Source organism: Peromyscus maniculatus, chromosome 1 (genome assembly GCF_049852395.1).
Source record: "Peromyscus maniculatus bairdii isolate BWxNUB_F1_BW_parent chromosome 1, HU_Pman_BW_mat_3.1, whole genome shotgun sequence".
In the NCBI taxonomy this organism is placed as follows: Eukaryota; Metazoa; Chordata; class Mammalia; order Rodentia; family Cricetidae; genus Peromyscus; species Peromyscus maniculatus.
The window spans coordinates 102,919,084-102,937,141 of record NC_134852.1 but is presented as its reverse complement, the minus strand read 5'-3'; the positions used below and the strand labels follow the sequence as shown (position 1 = coordinate 102,937,141).

The 18,058-nt window shown below is 37.0% G+C and overlaps 1 protein-coding gene across 23 annotated transcripts in view; it reads right to left on the bottom strand.

Moving 5' to 3' along the window:
- The window catches only part of Dlg2 (discs large MAGUK scaffold protein 2), a 1,859,766-nt gene that overhangs the window by 452,088 nt on the left and 1,389,620 nt on the right, over positions 1 to 18,058 (bottom strand). For all 23 annotated transcript variants that reach the window (XR_013043174.1, XM_076547134.1, XM_076547135.1 and 20 more), the window contains 2 exons: positions 6,157 to 6,301; positions 3,814 to 3,952 (listed from right to left, as the gene is read on the bottom strand). Coding sequence is in view for 22 of the 23 variants with exons in the window: in XM_076547134.1 (XP_076403249.1) it covers positions 3,814 to 3,952; positions 6,157 to 6,301 (284 nt within the window). In the remaining variant the exon portion in view is untranslated. The remainder of the gene's footprint in view (positions 1 to 3,813; positions 3,953 to 6,156; positions 6,302 to 18,058) is intronic.

Sequence of the window (18,058 nt, the reverse complement as noted above, 5' to 3'; positions counted from 1 at the left end):
GTCATGTAGGAATTGATTGGCAGGGCCAGGACTACAGGTCATAAAATCATCTCTGTGAGATAAAGGGTGTGGATGTGGGGACTCCTCCTTTTAAGATAGCTTGATTAAAATTCTTACTTTGATCCTTGTTGTGTGACATGAGAAATTTTTCTTAACTACTTTTAGTTTGTTTATTTGCAATCATTAAGACTATCACAGAGAAATATCACACACACACACACACACACACACACACACACACACACACACACACACACACACTTTATATTCCTTTTTAAATCTTTGCCAGCTATCTCCTCACTATAAGTGCCCTTTCTGATTTCTTAATTCTGACCAAAACCTACATATTCTCAGGTTCAGAGTCAAGGTTCCCTCTTATTTAAAACTTCATTTGATGCTATGGCTGTTCCTATGGTATCTACATAAACTTCAAAATCACTTATAAATGTTTCTTAAATTCCTCCTATGGTATTAAGGATCTCTGATAATGATCCACCACACTGTGGTGATTGAATTCTGCTTGTCTCTGCTCTTCAATCCAGGACTGGAGAGATGACTTAGCAGTTAAGAACACTTGCAGCTGAATTCACATCCATATCATGTGGCTTTACTACCTCTTATAACTCCAGTTCCAGAGGATTCTACACCCATCTCAAAAGGCACATACACACATGTGGCATACATATACACTTATGTAAGTAAAAATGAAATAAACCTTAATAAATTTATTCAAAAGATCTTTAGCATTTAAAAAGGATAAGAACTGATAGAAAATTGCCAACATTTTATTTTCTAGGTAAAGGTATAATTACTGCTATTAATTATGGTAGTTATTTTACAAAAGAAGGAAAATTTAATACCAGAATTTATAACCTCAAAGTTATGAAACAATAAAGTTACCTTTATGGAAAAATCTACTAGAGCAGAGGGAATAGGCATTGCTTTACATTTTTTTGTTTTATTAGTTTTTAGATGCTTAGTGCCCATAGACTAGTAGGAAACATTGCGTTAATATAATGAATGAAACATTGACTCTGTCTCTGAGCCAGTATCTCTGGCCCATAGAATGCTTACAGATGGGGAACAGGAGGTAGGACACACCAATGTTGGCAGAGTAGCAAGAGGAGGTGTGCATGGGTATGAGTTGATAGAATTTTCTTTACAGTTTTGCTTGGCACGAGCCATTCATAAGACTTTGTGTGGTTATTAGCAAGAATGTCTTGCATGGAAACAGAACAGGGGTCAAGGAAAGAAGTAAGACAATGAGGCATATATACTGTAAGAGGATGATGCTACAGAGAGATTGTCTGTAAGACCATTCTGTACGACTCTAAAGTCGGTTAGGAATTAAAACAAGTACAGGTACTCTATATAGACAACATCTGTCAAATATTTACTACATGCCACACATGGTTCTGGGTTGCTTGTGTTTATTTTCATTTAATTACTACAACCCATTGAAATAAATTCATGCTCTTCCCTGGCAGAGGTGAGGAAACTGAAGTGTGCAGATGTTAAGTGATTAACCCAAGACCACAGTTAGCAAAAGATAGAGACAGATCTCACCTGGACTGGCTCACTTTATAGCTCAAAAGAACTTGTAGACCACTTCCAGCCATGTATTTATCTGATGAGAAGAGTTTATTTAAGTTGGTGTTTACTTTGATACTAAAGAGGAAATCTAAATGCTTTTTAGTTAGGATTCTAAAACTGCCAGACAACCAAGTTTTTCTATTCAGAAGTCATTCAACCATATAGTCTTTGAGTGGTTTAATTTCTCCCTCTCTAAATAGTGATAGAAGTCCATCTCTCTGTTTTTGGAAGGATTAAATGAGCAGAGTGTGTTAAACAGCTAGCAAGTGGCCAGGATTATAAAGAGACTTTAACAAATGTTAATTTATTATGGGTCCTAGTAAGATAAAATGACATTTCAAATTAAAATCAGCTTTAATATTAGTGGCAGGCTGAGAGCAAACAGATCATTCTTTGGTGCTTAAAGGTGTCTATATTTACAAAATGCTTCACGGGGCCCTGTGGATTATCTTTGCCATAGTCCTCATTTTAATTAAGAACATGGAGCTCAGACATCCCAGTACTGGAAGAAGTCTGCACAGATGTATGTTTTCAGCTTCTAAATGTTTTGTTCCCTGGCTAAAGATATAACAAGCTATGTCAGCAAACCTGATATTGCAAAATAAATAGGAAATGCTTAATCATTTAAAAATGTATGCCAAAGAACAGAAAAGCCAAAGAATAAACATATGTCACACGAAGTCTTCTTTACTTTGTCAAAACTGACAGATGACTCCAATTAGACAGACAAGATATAAAACCAAAACAATCCATCTCTATTTGTTATGTATACAAATATATGGAAATATTTTTATGATTTTGATTCAGTTTTTTCTTTTTTCAAGATAGGGTTTCTCTGTGTAGCCCTGGCTGTCCTAGAACTCACTATGCAGACTAGGCTAGCCTCCAACTCAGAGAGATCCACCTGCTTTGGCCTCCTAAATGCTGGGATTAAAAGTGTATGCCACTACTGCCCATTTTTGTTAAAACAAAATCAAGGAAAAAAACCAAATTGCAGATAAATGTCTTAACCATGAACTTATTTTGAAACATCAATGTCTACCTCCAGTTGTATCTAAGTATACATTTGTTTATGTTTGAAATTTTTATTATAGGGTATTACACTGGTCATCTCAAAGTAGGTCACTCTGAAGGGAGTTTGAGAGACATCTTATTTTTAATTCTTTGAATATTCTGTTCAGTGTAGTTTGATCATATTCACCCCTCCCTTAACTTCTCCCAGATCCACTTTGTGTAATCTTTCAAAAATTTTTTTTTTCATTTTTATATCCATTAAGGCTAATTTATGCTTCCCATATATTGTTGGTTGTGTGGCCTTCCATTGGAGAATGGTCCACTCATCAAGGGCTGTGTTTGTATAGAGAACTAACTCTACTGAGGAGATTTTTGTTTTATAACCATAGTTTCACCCCTTTGCCAAGTGTATTAAGAATATACTAGTTTTGTAACAACATGTTTAAAAATACAAAGAAAAAATGAACATTTTTATTCACCCATCAATCAATCAATTAATTTATTAATCACTCAATATTTGTTGGATTTTTATTGGTGGTAATTTAAATTAATTATTTTTTTCTCTGTGAACTGTCACACTTAATTTTTTAGAGTGCTATGTTCATATGCTGTCACTTGTGGTATTAGTAATGTAGTGGCATGTTCTGAGATTCCTGCCATGCTCCCTCTTGGAATTAACATGTGTGTATTAATTTCAAACTCTTTGGAACTATATTTCAAATAAAGGGAGGGTATGGTAACTACCAAATTCTATTACATATGGATTGCCATGGGTAGTAAGAACATGGAAAGTAGAGTCGGAAGAGGAGAATTTCAGATCTTACCTCACACAACCAGATGGGTAATATAGGTAAGCTATTCGCTTCTGATCCTGGGTGTGACCATCATTCATCAAGTGATGAAACCTAATCTACAGAATGGCCACAAAATTCAAATGTGATCAACTGTGAAAAATCTTGGTAGATCACTTTGTGATGGGTATATGTATAATACTGTTTCTCACAAGGAATTTGTGAGTATATAGCAGGAAATCCCATTAAAAATATACTGGTAGCTGAAGATTCTCACAGAAAGTAAACCTACACTGAGTTTGAAGAGCACTTAAAAACTTTAGTTTGTCCACTAAGTAACAGCTGACATAGCACACAAATGTGACTTCTTCCTTAAAATGATAGCCAACCCAATTAAGTTAGAAGTATATCTGACCTGGTGTAGTCATCTTCAACCAGCATGTGCTTTGGAATTGGTGAGTACCTTCCTGGAGAGATGGGCGGCAGGGAAGTTTTGTATTCTAACGTGCCATTGTTACCAGACAGCAGATGATTTTCCATCGGTGGAGAATAGGCTAAGGAATTGGGGAGAGAAAAAGAAACGCAATCAAACCTTTCATGTGGGTGATTCAATGTTCAATATACTCCAGAGGATGTGTTAAAAATACAAAGGCTTTGCTACATGCCAAAATTTTTCTTGTTCTCCAAGAGGGGTGAGTTGCTGTCTGTTTGCATTTCCCATATATAAGCACACAGTGACCTTTAGATTTGGAAAGATGTAATAACAGTTATATTTGTAGCCCAAGTTAGCATAATTAGGTGATGAGAAGAATTGGAGAGACTCAACACACATTTTCAGAACGATGATTAATTTTCTATGGAAATGAAAATGTTAGCTTCTAATTGTAGGCCTCACATTCATTTTACATAATTAATATCCAATTATCAAAAGCAAAAGGCTCCCAAGGAATACATTCTCCTATTAATCCTTCTCCACTAATATGTTATATTTCTATCACGGGAAGTCTACAGTGACAAGCACTTTTCTTCTGTTCTTCCCTAACCCATCTTCTCATTGACACTCTTGACAGGGCTCCCTTCCTTCCATTCTTTCCTCAAGTCTGTTTTGTATGCTGAGATGAACTCTTAAAATTCAACTTTGCTTTGTTCTCGTGCTTACATTTTCTGCACTGTCACTCTTGTTTGGAACACAGTATACATTCTCTTCTTTATCAAATTGATAAAACTGACCCATTTCAATATTCCTTACACATGTTGTTAATCCTCAAACAATACCTCTGTTTCTGGCATTTGTACCACTGTTTTACTGGATGGAGTATCTGTGATTTGTGTCTCTTATCCCATCTCAGATGTATAATTATAAAGGCAGCTATACGTAAAATCTCTCAATTCTTTCAAAGAAAGATCAGAAATCTCCCTTCTCTGAGTCACTAAAAGACATTTATTTTCATTTATCTGACTATATATATATATATATATATATATATATATATATATATAGCCTCTTGCTTCCACCAAATTGTGTTGCTGGTGACACATCTGAATTAGCTTATCCTCCCACCATGCTGCTGAAGGCAGGGGTTGTATTTCCTCTAACGTTAGATGGGTATAACACACCTTACTTTACAAAGTTATGTAGCATATGTTAAATTACTTTAATTGATTAAAACCTTTGTGTTCTGTCTTTTGTCCCCTCTCTGCCATTGCATTTATATATCCTTTTTGAAGTGAGTCATAGCCCTCTCTGACTCCTCTAACAGTTCAAGTCTCTGAAAGTCAAAACTCTTTCCTGTCCTAAGGTAAGGCTTATCTCAGCTTAGGGCCTCCTTTGAAAAAAAAAGATTATTTAGAGGAGGAGACATTTCAGAACCATTATTTCAAAAAGTAATAGCTAAGGTAATGGGCCTTTAGAGCTAAGATTATTTAGCTCTTAAATTTTGCTCAAGAGAAACATCTAAATCTAAGAAAGATTCAACACTTGCTTAGGGTGATAGTACTAATTAACAATGGGTCCTGAAGCCATCCTGAGTGCACACACTCACAATGGAACTCACAAAGTTTCAAATCCTATGTGCTAACATGTCAATAAAAACACCCATTAGGTTTACATAGAAAGCAAATTCTTTCTAAATTTAGTCTCCGAAGACAGAAGAAAGGGAGCAAGTCCTAATTAGCAGTGAATTTGGTGTGACCCCCAAAATAGTGACTTGGAGTGCTGCCTCTCCCACAGCCACAGACAATGACTGATTATTTTCTTGATAACAAATTCAGCTAAGATAAGAGTTATGATGATGACTGAAAATGGTGATTTCATAATTCCAGAGGACAATCCCCTCCCCTAGGGGAAGCATACAGCTCTCTATGGCTTATTTTTGCCAGCATCTGTCTTTCACTTTGCTGCTACACAGATCTGAACTAGGACAAGGGAATACAATGGCATGAGAGAACTCATGTTCCATGGGATTGAGAATTTATCTTCTGGGGTGTTGCACCAATGCTATTGTAGTCACCAAGATTAGAATTACATCACTCTGTCCTCCCTTGGTGGACCTGCCAATCCATCAAGGTGTCCCACCTTTAAAACATTAGCTGAGGTCCCGTAAAACAACATGGGAATGATTCATAGAATATTTCCCCTGAAGTGTTTCAAGAAGCTTGACAAGAGTGAAATTGTAAGGAGAGGTGAAAACGGCTTTGTGGAAGTCTATTTTGTATAACTGGCAGGCTATTAGAAGACGACACTGGACACAGTACTTACAGTGAGTAATATCAGGTGGGCCATAAGGATCAGTCATATAAATGGTGGTGGGTTTGCCAACTTTTAGATAAACAACATCGGATGTGTTCTTCAATATCGCTACAGCCTCTTCATGGGTAACTTCTTCTAAACTATAGTTATTTACCTGAAAGAAGAGAACGATCAATATGACAAAGTTAAACCTGTGAAGTGAAAGAGAACTACCCAGGCAGATTGTGAAGTTTGAAATTAGACCTTATTAATAGACTGGATTACAATGATTAGTTTGGTATTTGTAATATTCTTGATAGAACATGCGGTTCTACCTAACCAAAGCAGGTTAGGTATGGCCATCAATGCTGCAAAACAGGGTCAGCTTTGTCGATCTCTCTGAGGAAGTGACTTAATGGCAAACAGAATAATATTTCTAGAAAAAATAATAAATGATCTTTTTGAATATTTGGTGTAGTTCTTATGACTAAAATGTATATGTATATGTATATATATATATATATATATATATCAGGCTGGATGTGCATATCAGTGTTATAATTAATGATTACTGAGTATATGTGAGGGCCTTGGATCAGTTCCCAGCACCACAAAAAACAGACACAATAACAACACAGTGAAGAAAGAATACACAGAAAGCATTGTATAATAATTGAAGAAAAAACCTCACTAAAACCAAAAAACAAAACATAAGAATAATCCACAAGTTGTTTCCTACTTTAATGTATTTCCTTAAGTCAGTGTAACTGTGTTGGACATATTATTTTGAAATCTGTATTGGAGATCTATAGTGATTATAACATTAATGTAATTTAGCAACATGGTTTTTGCTTTGCATGACTGTAACAGTGATTTAAATTATCTCTTGCTAGAACCTGTTTTGTTTGCTCTTAATATGTTGCTACCACAAATAATATTTTGACAAACAATTATCTGGGCTTATCCAGCCTGGATGTTTTTGGTATAACTCATGTATATGACTTGTTAGACTCTACTATAATAGCATTGTTGCGATTTTTAATATCTGTTCTGAAAGTGCCCCTTGAAATATGACCTGATTACCCTCATGCCAGCACTTGGTGAGCTCCCATCCCCCGACAGGGCTGAGAACTGAACCCAAGACTCTGCATATGCTATGCACACTCTCAGTTACTGGCTATACCTTCAGCTATTTTTTTAAGGAAAGAATGTTAATGCAACATAAGGATTCACAGGTGAATACATTCAAATGTATCACATTTCTCTAAGTATCAACAGCAATGCATTCCTCTTTATTTTTAAAAAGAGAAGCCTATATCAAGTGTTATTATAACTTCATAGCAGAAACACCACACTGGATGTGTGCAGTATTGATTTTTAATGTAACGAAACCAGAAAGGCATCATCAATGGAGAAATAGATATAAGTGTTCAAAAAGTATAGTTTAAGGTTAGTTTGGGATACACAGTGGGGTATAAGCTATCCTGAGCAACAGAAAAAACTTTGTCTCATAGAATCAAAAAATATCTGTAATGAGGTTTAACTTACAAATTATATACAATCAGTTAACTCCAAAAGATTAATAAATAATAATACAATAAGGCAATTATAATAAAATTATCAGCCTCACCACCCTTGCACTCTTATTAAATAAAATAAGGGGCAATAAAATGCACTCATGGTGACATTGTGGCCATCTGTTTGATAATTGAGGTGTGAATGAAGTGATTAACAAGGTACAAGAGGATTCTGTGGAAGGAGATGAGTCATGTTACAGGTTCGCTGGAGACTGATGCTTTGTGCTTTCATGTACTGTTCAGAAAACCACAGCTTCAGATGAGGGAGGCTGTCATACATATCCTCTCTCCTGTGGACTTTAGTCATATATGATTTGTAGCACTATTTTTTCTATTATTTTCTTACAAATGCTGATAATCACAGTCATGAAGTATCTATACATAGCCCCAAATAAATCCAGGCATGATCCTACTTTACATACACCAACTTCTTGCAACCATCCTTATGTCTTCTGTAAGATAAACATAAAATAAAATAATGTAAGTTATCTAATAGGTTATTGTGATGCTTCATTGTTTTAGTGTTACTGGTCTGATAAGTGACAGGGACAGAATCAAAAGCCCCAGAGATCATTCTCTAACAAGCAACTTCACTGTGTCTTCAGCTTCCAGGTCTTTACTCTAACCAACCCAATTCCAACAAGGTGCAGTTTGTGGGATGGATAATATCAGAGTAGAACCAAGCACAGGAAGTGAATGTGGAGGATCCAGATATGGCAAACACAGTTGATGATGGCAGACCTTAATTATACAGGAATAATGAAAATAGTAGGGCTAACATTTATTTAATATTCTCTGTCACATATTTGGAGAACACACACACACACACACACACACACACACACACATATATATACATATATATACACATACATATACATGACCATATATATATACATATTTAGATTCATTTTTGTTTTATGAATTTGAGTTTTGCCTAAATGTATTTGTGGGCATCACATGTATGACTGATGCCCAGGGAAATCAGAAGAGGACATTGGATCCCCTGGAACTGGAGTTACAGAGGAACTGCCATGTGGGAAATGAACCCAAGTCCTCTGCAAGAACAGAAAGTAACCTTAATGACTGATCCTTCAAAGGTATATAGAGCAAATGAAAGGAGATTTAGTATATCTCACTGTCCTTTGAAAAACCTTAGTTTTGATGATTCATTTACTTTAAGGCAGTCCAACTTGTGACTAAAGAAAGTGATCATGCACAGCAGTAGAAAATATGTATGAAAATGATGTTTTCTCTAAAAACTTGACTGCCCAAGTTAGGTACCTCTGAGTGTTGTGATCACAGCCCTAGAAACTTCCAGATTGAGAAAACAAAAGAGGGGCAGAGTTTTGGAGTTACAAAATGACAAGGGCAGTGAAGAGGACCCCACATGCTGTGAACTAACTGGATCAGATTACAAGTGGCACCAAAGTTTTGTTTTGACAAGGGCTTATTGTCTTTCTCCCCAGGGTGCAGAAATCATACAGCTTGTTAGATTATCAGTTGGAAAACAGATGGTCAATGATTATCTTTAAGGTGGGAGGTAGATTTTAAAGATAGACTTCATACAACTAAGAAAATATTCAGACAAGAACGAGAAAATTTAAGCCAATGGCAGATGTTAGGAGGTGAGTGTAAAAAAGATGATATTGGTTGAATAAGTGTTAGTTTAAGGTAGTGGCAGCTTGGTTGGGTTTTATTTGGTGGCTGACATATTGAAGTTCTGACATGAATTTTGGTCCTGGAGCAGGCAGTTTATCATATTGGCAATAAAGCACACTCAGTAAGAGATCATGCGTTTGAGGCTGGGCAGATGCCTGGGCTGGTGGTGGTGAAAGTGCTTGCCATGAGAGCCTGATGAACAGAGTCTGGATCTCTAGAACTCAGGCAAAACTGGACACAAGAGTTCAAGCCTCTGAAATCTCAGAAGTTACTATAGGCAGATGGGGACAGACACAGGAGACCAGAAGTGTGGGGTCCAGATAGAGTGGCTTACACACTGGCAAAGAGAGCCCATATGGAACAAGGTGAAAAGACAAGCAACAGTTCCTGAAGATTGTCTTCTGGTGTCTGTCTACATGTGTGCCATTGAAAGAGCATGGCTGAACAGACACACACACACACACACACACACACACACACACACAAGGGGTCACTGTGTTTCTTTTTACATGGACTAAGATATGAGCTCTTTGTCTTGGTGTTTCCCATCTCTGTTACTTTGGAAATCCTATTTAACCTTCTAAGCTTCAATTTTGTACTCTGTAAAATAGGAATGGCACCAGTCACTGCCTCAAAGGGCGTTTGTAGTATATACTGGCCTATGGCAATTGGCCGTACATTAAAATACTTAATGTTGGTTCTTAACCTTGTCACTGTTTACTGTCATCATCCACCTCGCTTCCCAGGAAACTGGATTTCTTGGCACAATTTTCTTGCTGATCATTTTTCTGTAAACATCTGTGAACTGGTGAATTTAATTAGGGTTCTTCTGATGAGGCTTCTGTGTGGTCTTAAAAAAAAAAACTGGACCAAAAAGCATCCTTTTGTGCTGAAGTCTTCAAAATTGTTTTTCACAAAGTGGGTTTGTTTGGGTTAATTATGTGTGTTTACTGTGCTATGGACTCTCAACATAAAGGGCCTACAGCTAGAGATGATCGGTTGCAGAGAGAAGAGACATTGCATTGATTGGTTAGCTGTTCCTGTCATGGTGTTTCATTGTCTTTTGATTTTTTTCTTTTAATTCTGTATCAAGTATTTGACTGTCATGATGAACACTGACCAACTGGCCTGGATTCAGGGAAAGAGATGATGTATGTTTGAGTAAGATGCTGTCTGTGGGAAGCATTCCACGGAGGGGACATATGTGCAGCCTTGCCTCATGCTAGCAACACTAAAGAGGAGTGAGGAGACCCAAGACTGAGAAGCTGGAGGTAAGATGACTCATTGGCTCAAAAGATGAGGTGGCCTGGAGTGGGGCATCATATGTGGGGTGGCAATCCAGCTGAAGAAGGAGGTGCTGGGGACCCACAGGAAGGGAACCTAGCCAGTTTTGTGGAACATCAAATATGTGGAAGCCAGTATCTATACCCAGTGTAACAGTGGGAGGCTGGAGGGTAGAAGAGGCAATAGTGAACAGGATTCTGTGATGTAGACTCTGAATACTTGACTTGATTTGCATGCAAGACTATTCAGGTCTGGGGGACAGGTAAGGGCAATGATTAGCGACAGAGGTCTACCTAGAAAGAAAGTACAAGGAAATGTGTGACCCACAAACACTGGAGAAAAAATCCTAAACTCTATTGCTAAGTTTTAAAAAGGAGATGAAGTGGTTGGTTATTAGATCATGAAATAAATTAAGAAGATCAATCCAATGCAGTAATATCAATGATAGGAAAATAAAAATGCATAACCTCAGGAAAAACAAAACCTCTACAGCATATTGAAATAAACTGTTGATGATATAATTTCCTCTGAAATAAGAAGTCGTAATAAATAGGGAATATGTGGATATGGTTATGTTTGGATAATCAGTATTTTCTTGGTTTTAATGTTTTCAACAATGGATATGTATTATAATACATAATGTATTTTTATAACAAGATTAACTTTACTTGGGCAAAACAAAAACAAAGACTTAAAGGAGAATGGAAATGGGTGGTACATAAAGCAACCTCAGGAGTGAGGTGAAACAGAATGACAAAGAGGGAGGGCTGTGTCTTATGTGCAATTTAAATTGAAACACTAGCCATGTTTTAAACTTGGCTAAATCTGGGTATATTTTAGGACTGGAGGACCTGCTCAATTCTAGTTGTGTTTTGTATGGTATTACTTTTTTGAAAGGATTCATGATGAGGTACATTTATAAATCACAGTGTTGAAGCTTACATGTTTCTCAGGTTCTTTGGAGAGTGATCAGGTTGGTTTCAGTTTTCAGTTTCATGATTAAGAGCTGCCTAATACCCTTACTAAGAATTCCACGTGTCAAATGAAGATAATGATTGTGTTTATTTTGGTGGGCTTGTGTTTATGAAGAAAGACTGAATGATACCATGAGCTAGCAGAAACCCCGTATAAAGGAAATGCTAACCAAATAATCATAGTCAGGCATTTAGGTACCGCTGAGCCTGCTGCTGGAAATAGCTTCTTCCTGGTTGAGGCTATTGTCACCCACTCCTGTGCTCAATGCTTACTCCTGCAATACCTCTTCCTACCTTTAACTGCCTTAATATTTTCAAGGGGAATGACAAAATCGTATTTTTTTTTTTGCATTCCCCCACATGAAGCATTATAAGTACCTGGTACTTAATGAGGGTTGAAATAAGCTAAATATGCTGCAAAAGAATGATTGTGCCATGTCCAAAGGGATCAAAAGTCTATGTTTTATTGAAAGAGTGGGGCGGCTGTGCTGAGTTTCTGTTTTCTATTCGTGCTAATTAGAGAGGTAGAGAAGAGGCCTGAAGGTCGTTCCAGCAATGGCACACACTTATTGGATGCTCGCTTTGTGCCAGGTAGGATATAAGGAGGAAAACATCAAACAGAAAGAGAGCCCAGGGTCACCTCCGCTTATAATGCACAATCAAAGCTCCAGTTGGATGAATTTCCTTTCCCATTAATCATACATTTCTTAATCCTTCCTTCTATAAAAAGAGAAAGAATAGAACATGGGTTTTGATTGACTGAAGCTTCCCCCATAACACTGGTCACCAAATGCACAGGGCAATGTGAAGCCCAAGGCAATTCATGAGGTACAAGAGAAAATTTCATTAATATTTATCATATTTATGTTTACTTCTTGTGTGGAATTTACTAACATAGTGTCTTGGTTAGTTATTTTGTTAACTTGATACAAACTAGAGTCATTTGAGAAGAAGAAACCTCAACTGAGAAAATACCCCATTAGATTGGCCTGGGCAATTGTGAGCAAGTCTATGGGGTACTTTCTTGATTAATGATTAATGCAGGAGGACCCAGCCCATTGGGGGTGGCAGCCATCTTTGGGCCTGTGGTCCTGGATGATATAATAAAGTAGGTAGAGACAAGCCACAAGGAGCAAACTAGTAAGAAGCACTCCTTCATGGCCTCTGCTTCTGTTCCTGCCCCCAGTTTTCCAACATGTTCCACTTTCCCCTGGGATGGAGTGTGACATGAGATTTGCAGGAACGCTGTAAGATGAAATAAACCCTTCCCTCCCTAAGTCGTTTTAGGTCCTCAAATAGCAACAGAAATCACAATTGAACATATGTATGCCACTCAAACATATCTGAATCCATTTGAGGCAACTTCTTGTTGCTTTCCTAGTGGGGTGGGCTAGTAAAATAGCTTTAGGCCTAGGCATATAGCTCAGTGTTGCAAATACTTGACTTTTATATACAAAGCCCTGTGTTCAATCCTTACCACCATAAAACAAACAAGGAAACAAATTAATGGTTAATTTTTATAAAACTAGTAAGTAGTATGTGGAGAGGCTAAATCTATTAGCAGTGATAGATCAGTGCTTGGATTTTGAAGGACACCACACTACTGAAGTAGGATACAGTAGCTTAGTGGTAGAGTAGTTGCATAGTATCCACAGGCCTTGGTCAAGTCCCCAGGACTACAATTAACAATGATAATGAGGGCTGGAGAGATGGCTCAGTGGTTAAGAGTACTGACTGCTCTTCCAGAGGTCCTGAGTTCAATTCCCAGCAACCACATGGTGGCTCACAACCATCTGTAATGAGATCTGGTGCCCTCTTCTGGCATACAGGCATACATGCAGGCAGAACAGTGTATACATAATAAATAAATCTTTAAAAAAAACAATGATAATGATATTTTTGAATAGCGTATGCTAACTGTAGAGAAAGTTACATAAACAAGGTTAATACCCTGAATATAAGCAAAATAAAAAGAAATCAACAGGAAAGATTTAATTCTTGAATAAACTAAACCAATGCAGTTGTGTTGACTTGTACTTTATTGCATTCGAGATAAACTAGAAGAGAGCCCAAGTAGTAATTATCCAGAATTTTCTTGCTTTTGAAAGTGCTTCTAACTGTAGCGGACAGAATGTGAGGGGTGAACCACTCCAGATGCCTTCCAGGTGGCTGCAGGAGATTACTCAGGAAAAGCACTGCTCTGCAATGTGACCACCAGCACCAGGGCCACCCTCAGGAAAGCAGTGACATCAGAGGAGATGGCTCCTGTAGTATTAGGTCAAGGTCATGTTGGTTCTTGCCTAGGTCCCATGAGAGAATCATTTGGAAACTAAAACCCAAATGAATATGATTCCTACCTCAAGGTTCTGATTTGCTTATTTGGGATTGATAGAGAATGGGCTATTCTCCATGTTCAAAAGCCAACCATAAAATTCTAGGGTACAAATGGGACTGAGAACCAGAGGCATCAAATAAACTGGTGAAGGGAGTTGGACTTTAGGGCGTCACTCCTTAGGTCTTCATCTAATCTCACAATTGACTAGTTACACAGTATTGGGAATTCTCTGAACTCCAACTGAGGATAGTGTGGCAAGTGCCCTGACTACCTCCTAAGGGCAAGCGTAAGGAGTATGTGAGTTTCTCTATGCACAGTTTTAGCTGTGGAAATATGGAAGTGGCATGCTGGTGGAAGACTACAATCCATGGTCTTATCTAAGGTGGATTCCTACCACCTGTGAACGTCCTGTTTCTCATTCAGAGAATTTCAATATATTTGCATTGTCTTTGATACGATACCTTTTGTTACTGATGTTTGAATAAAACCAGACAGCCACAAAAAGTTAATCTGTTTAAGTCCTCACAAACAGTATTTACTCAGAAAACAGTATTGTCCCTTGTCCCATTTCCCTAACCCGTTTGCTATCTTTACTTCGTCCTTAGCTTAAGAATAAAACTAAGGTGCTCTTACTCACAACACATCCCAGAGTATGCTCCACTGCTCCACTGAACTCTAGTTGGGTCTTTTATAAGTATCATTTTAACAAAAGTATTCCATGATAAAAAGGTTGAAAATTATAGAGTAATTGAAAACATTTCCTTATTAGAGAACTTCACAGATCTTTAATATGTTTTTATGTTGATTTTCATATGTTAATAATATCACTTTATATGTTCATTTGTTCTGTTTTAATATTGCTTTTTATATGTTCATTGAGGAGCTACAGTAGGGTCACACACAAGTTTCAGAATTTCTGAACCTATTCTGGTTTTAGATTCCTTTAAAATAACAAAGGGACAAGACTAGCATTTAAAAACATATACTGGGAAATGCTAATCTAAGGTAATGATACTATGGTAAAGAGACCAAGCAACAACAACAAAAAAGGACCACAGATGTACTTGGCTTGCCTAAAGTGATTTGGTGGAATAGTGGGTATGCCTGTGACTAGACAGAGTTCTGCAAAGTCTGGTCCCAGCATTTTCCCACTTGACTTCAACGCCTTTGTCATCCTTCCCTCCGTTTACTACTTCCCTTTTAAGGAAGGAGATGAATTCATTCTCTGCAAAAGTGTATAAATTCTCTTACTGACATTTTTTCCTTTAAATGTCAAGCAGAGGTTATAAGGGGGAAAGTGTAAGATTTCAAACCTTAAATTATATCATGACAAGGAGCTTGACAACCAACAACTAATGTTACTGCTGTAAAAATGATAAATGATCCCAGATTTAAAGTCTCTGGTATTATACAGAAAAGGTAAAAATGATCATATTTCTATAAACTATTTGGCTCCGAGGAGCATCTTGCTAAGGCTTAAGAAGAAACAGTGTATGGAAATATATAAAAGATTTTTTTTTTAAAAAGCCAAAACTTCAATGTTGCCAACTTTCGACCATCTGTCTCAAGATATTCAAGACTGAGTAGTAATCCCTTCACTTAGACCTTACCAGTAGTTACCAGTATTATCCACAAACATCTGTCACTGGCATTCAACTGAACAGACAAAAGAATCTAATAATTGTAGCAAAAGACATTAAAAAATATTAAATGGAGAAACACAATCTATACCAAGTATTTGGGTGACAACCATGAAACATGAGAGTGGCAGCCATATCACCTCATTTTAGACACTGGAAACTTGTTGCAAAGGGGACAGTAGAATTCTTACTTTAGCATAATTTGTGCAAAGCTCGGATCTTCAAAAGTGGAGAAGAAAATAGGAAGGAACCTAAAGATATTTTAAGCGAAATTTATTCATAAAGAATATAAATGAATGTGTGGTAACATCTACTTCAAAAATGAGAAAAGAATGTGTCAAACATCTTAAAAGACTGGGTAGTGAAAATATGGCAATACAAACTTGTAGATATATATGAAAGAGGGACTAATCCTTGCCATTTTTATGGGGAGGACTATGAGTAAGGGGAGAAAATTATAGAAAATAAATTTCAATGTAATGAGAAAAAATATACAATGGTGGTTAGAATCTGGCAGGTATTTTTGGGCAAGTATTAAATTCTCCACTCTTAGGGACGCTATCAGAAATGAAATATCCTCGGGGGAGACCTTGATCTGGAGGAGGTGGGAATGGGGCGTGGGCTGGGGGGAAGGGGAGGGGGGCAGGAAGGGAGAGAACAAGGGAATCTGTTATGTAGAATGGAATAGTATTGTAAAATAAAAATAAATAAATAAATAAATAAATAAATAAATAAATAAATAAATAAATAAAATCAGTGACTAAAAAAAAAAAAAGAAGTGAAATATCACTTCACACAATTGCTATTCTGTGAGATTCTGAATTCTGAAACGTAAAACCTTCCTGACAAGGAAAGTGCACTCTATATTCTATGAATCAGGAGATGCCCAACATGCAGTCATAATAGTATTATTAAGACTATGCTTGCCTCCAGTGGGACGAGGGATGAGAGGGGGATCTGTGGTTGGTATGTAAAATGAATGAAAAAAAATATTTTTAATGAACTTATTTATTGTGCATTAGTGTTTTGCCTGTGTGAGGGTATCGGTTCCCTAGAACTGGAGTTACAGACAGTTGTGAGCTGCCATGTAGGTGCTAGGAATTGAACCCAGGTCCTTTGGAAGAACAACCAATACTCTTAGCCACTAGGCCATCACTCCAGCCCAAAACATTTCTTAAATTAAAAAAGAATAAGCCGGGCAGTGGTGGCACACGCCTTTAATCCCAGCACTCAGGAGGCAGAGGCAGGCGGATCTTTGTGAGGTGAGTTCAAGGCCAGCCTGGTCTACAGATCAAGATCCAGGAAAGGCGTAATACCACACAGAGAAACCCTGTCTCAAAAAACTAAAAAAACCAAAACAAACAAAAAAGAATAGATGTCATTAAGTTTTAATAGATTATTATTTTCTATTGTACTAAGAGTTTTAAAAAGTAAATAAAAAAATTTATGCTCTTGCAAGGCTGCAGTCTCACTTAGGGGAAGTGATTGGAAACTTACAGAACTGTGGCCATGTAGCCACAAAAGTCTAAGAAAATGAATAGGAGTTTAATATAAACTAATTTTTATTTGTTGCCATTTTCAGGATTTTGCTAAGCATGCTCTTTGGTTGAACCATAGCCCGACATGGAGTTTCTTTTTGGGGCCAGTACTTAAAACACTCTGAGTGGATAACATATTGGGGTATGTTTTCCTAAGGATTGAAAGAAGGAATGAGGAAAAACAGCATCAGAAAGAATGGCATATTTAGAGAAAAATGTGCAGTGTGCTGCAGCTGGTAAGTCACAGAGTCTAAGTCATGTGCACTTCCTTTTGGGGGAGAAACAGGAAGAGCAGGAAAAATAGATATTATTAGTAGGTGCTAACCAGAGTGACGGGAGAGCAGTAACAGATATTTTGGGGGCTGAAGTAAAATAATTGGTGTTCAGGGTAGCTTCACTAATTTTTTTTGTTTGTTTATTGTTTCTAACTCAGAGTCAGATTTTTTTCTTTCAGAATAATGTAAAGTGAGCCATTTTCTTTCACTCTCAGATTCCGCTTGCTAGTTGCCTCGGAAGCACTAATTATGGTTTTCCTTATATAGGACAGAAGTGACCTATCATTGCTGAAGGTTCATTTTCTTAAAACTATTCATTCCTTAAAACTTAAAACAGTGAAGAATTGTCATAGCTATTTTTTTTGAAATCATGCTATTTACAATGAATATAAAAATTATCACGGAAAAATACCATAGCATCTTAAAAATTCTTTTGGGTGTAGAGGCCTTTTTTTCTTAGAATTTGAAAATAAGTCTACAGATTTAGGCATGACTTGAAGAAATCAGCAGACAGATCTCGCATAATTTCATAATAGCATCAGGTGAAGGAATGCTGGAAAAGTTACATCTAAACTTTTTGTATGTCAAAGGTGAAGCCTTTCCTAAGGCAAGCATTATTTGAAAATGAAAGTTTCTGCTTCATTTTC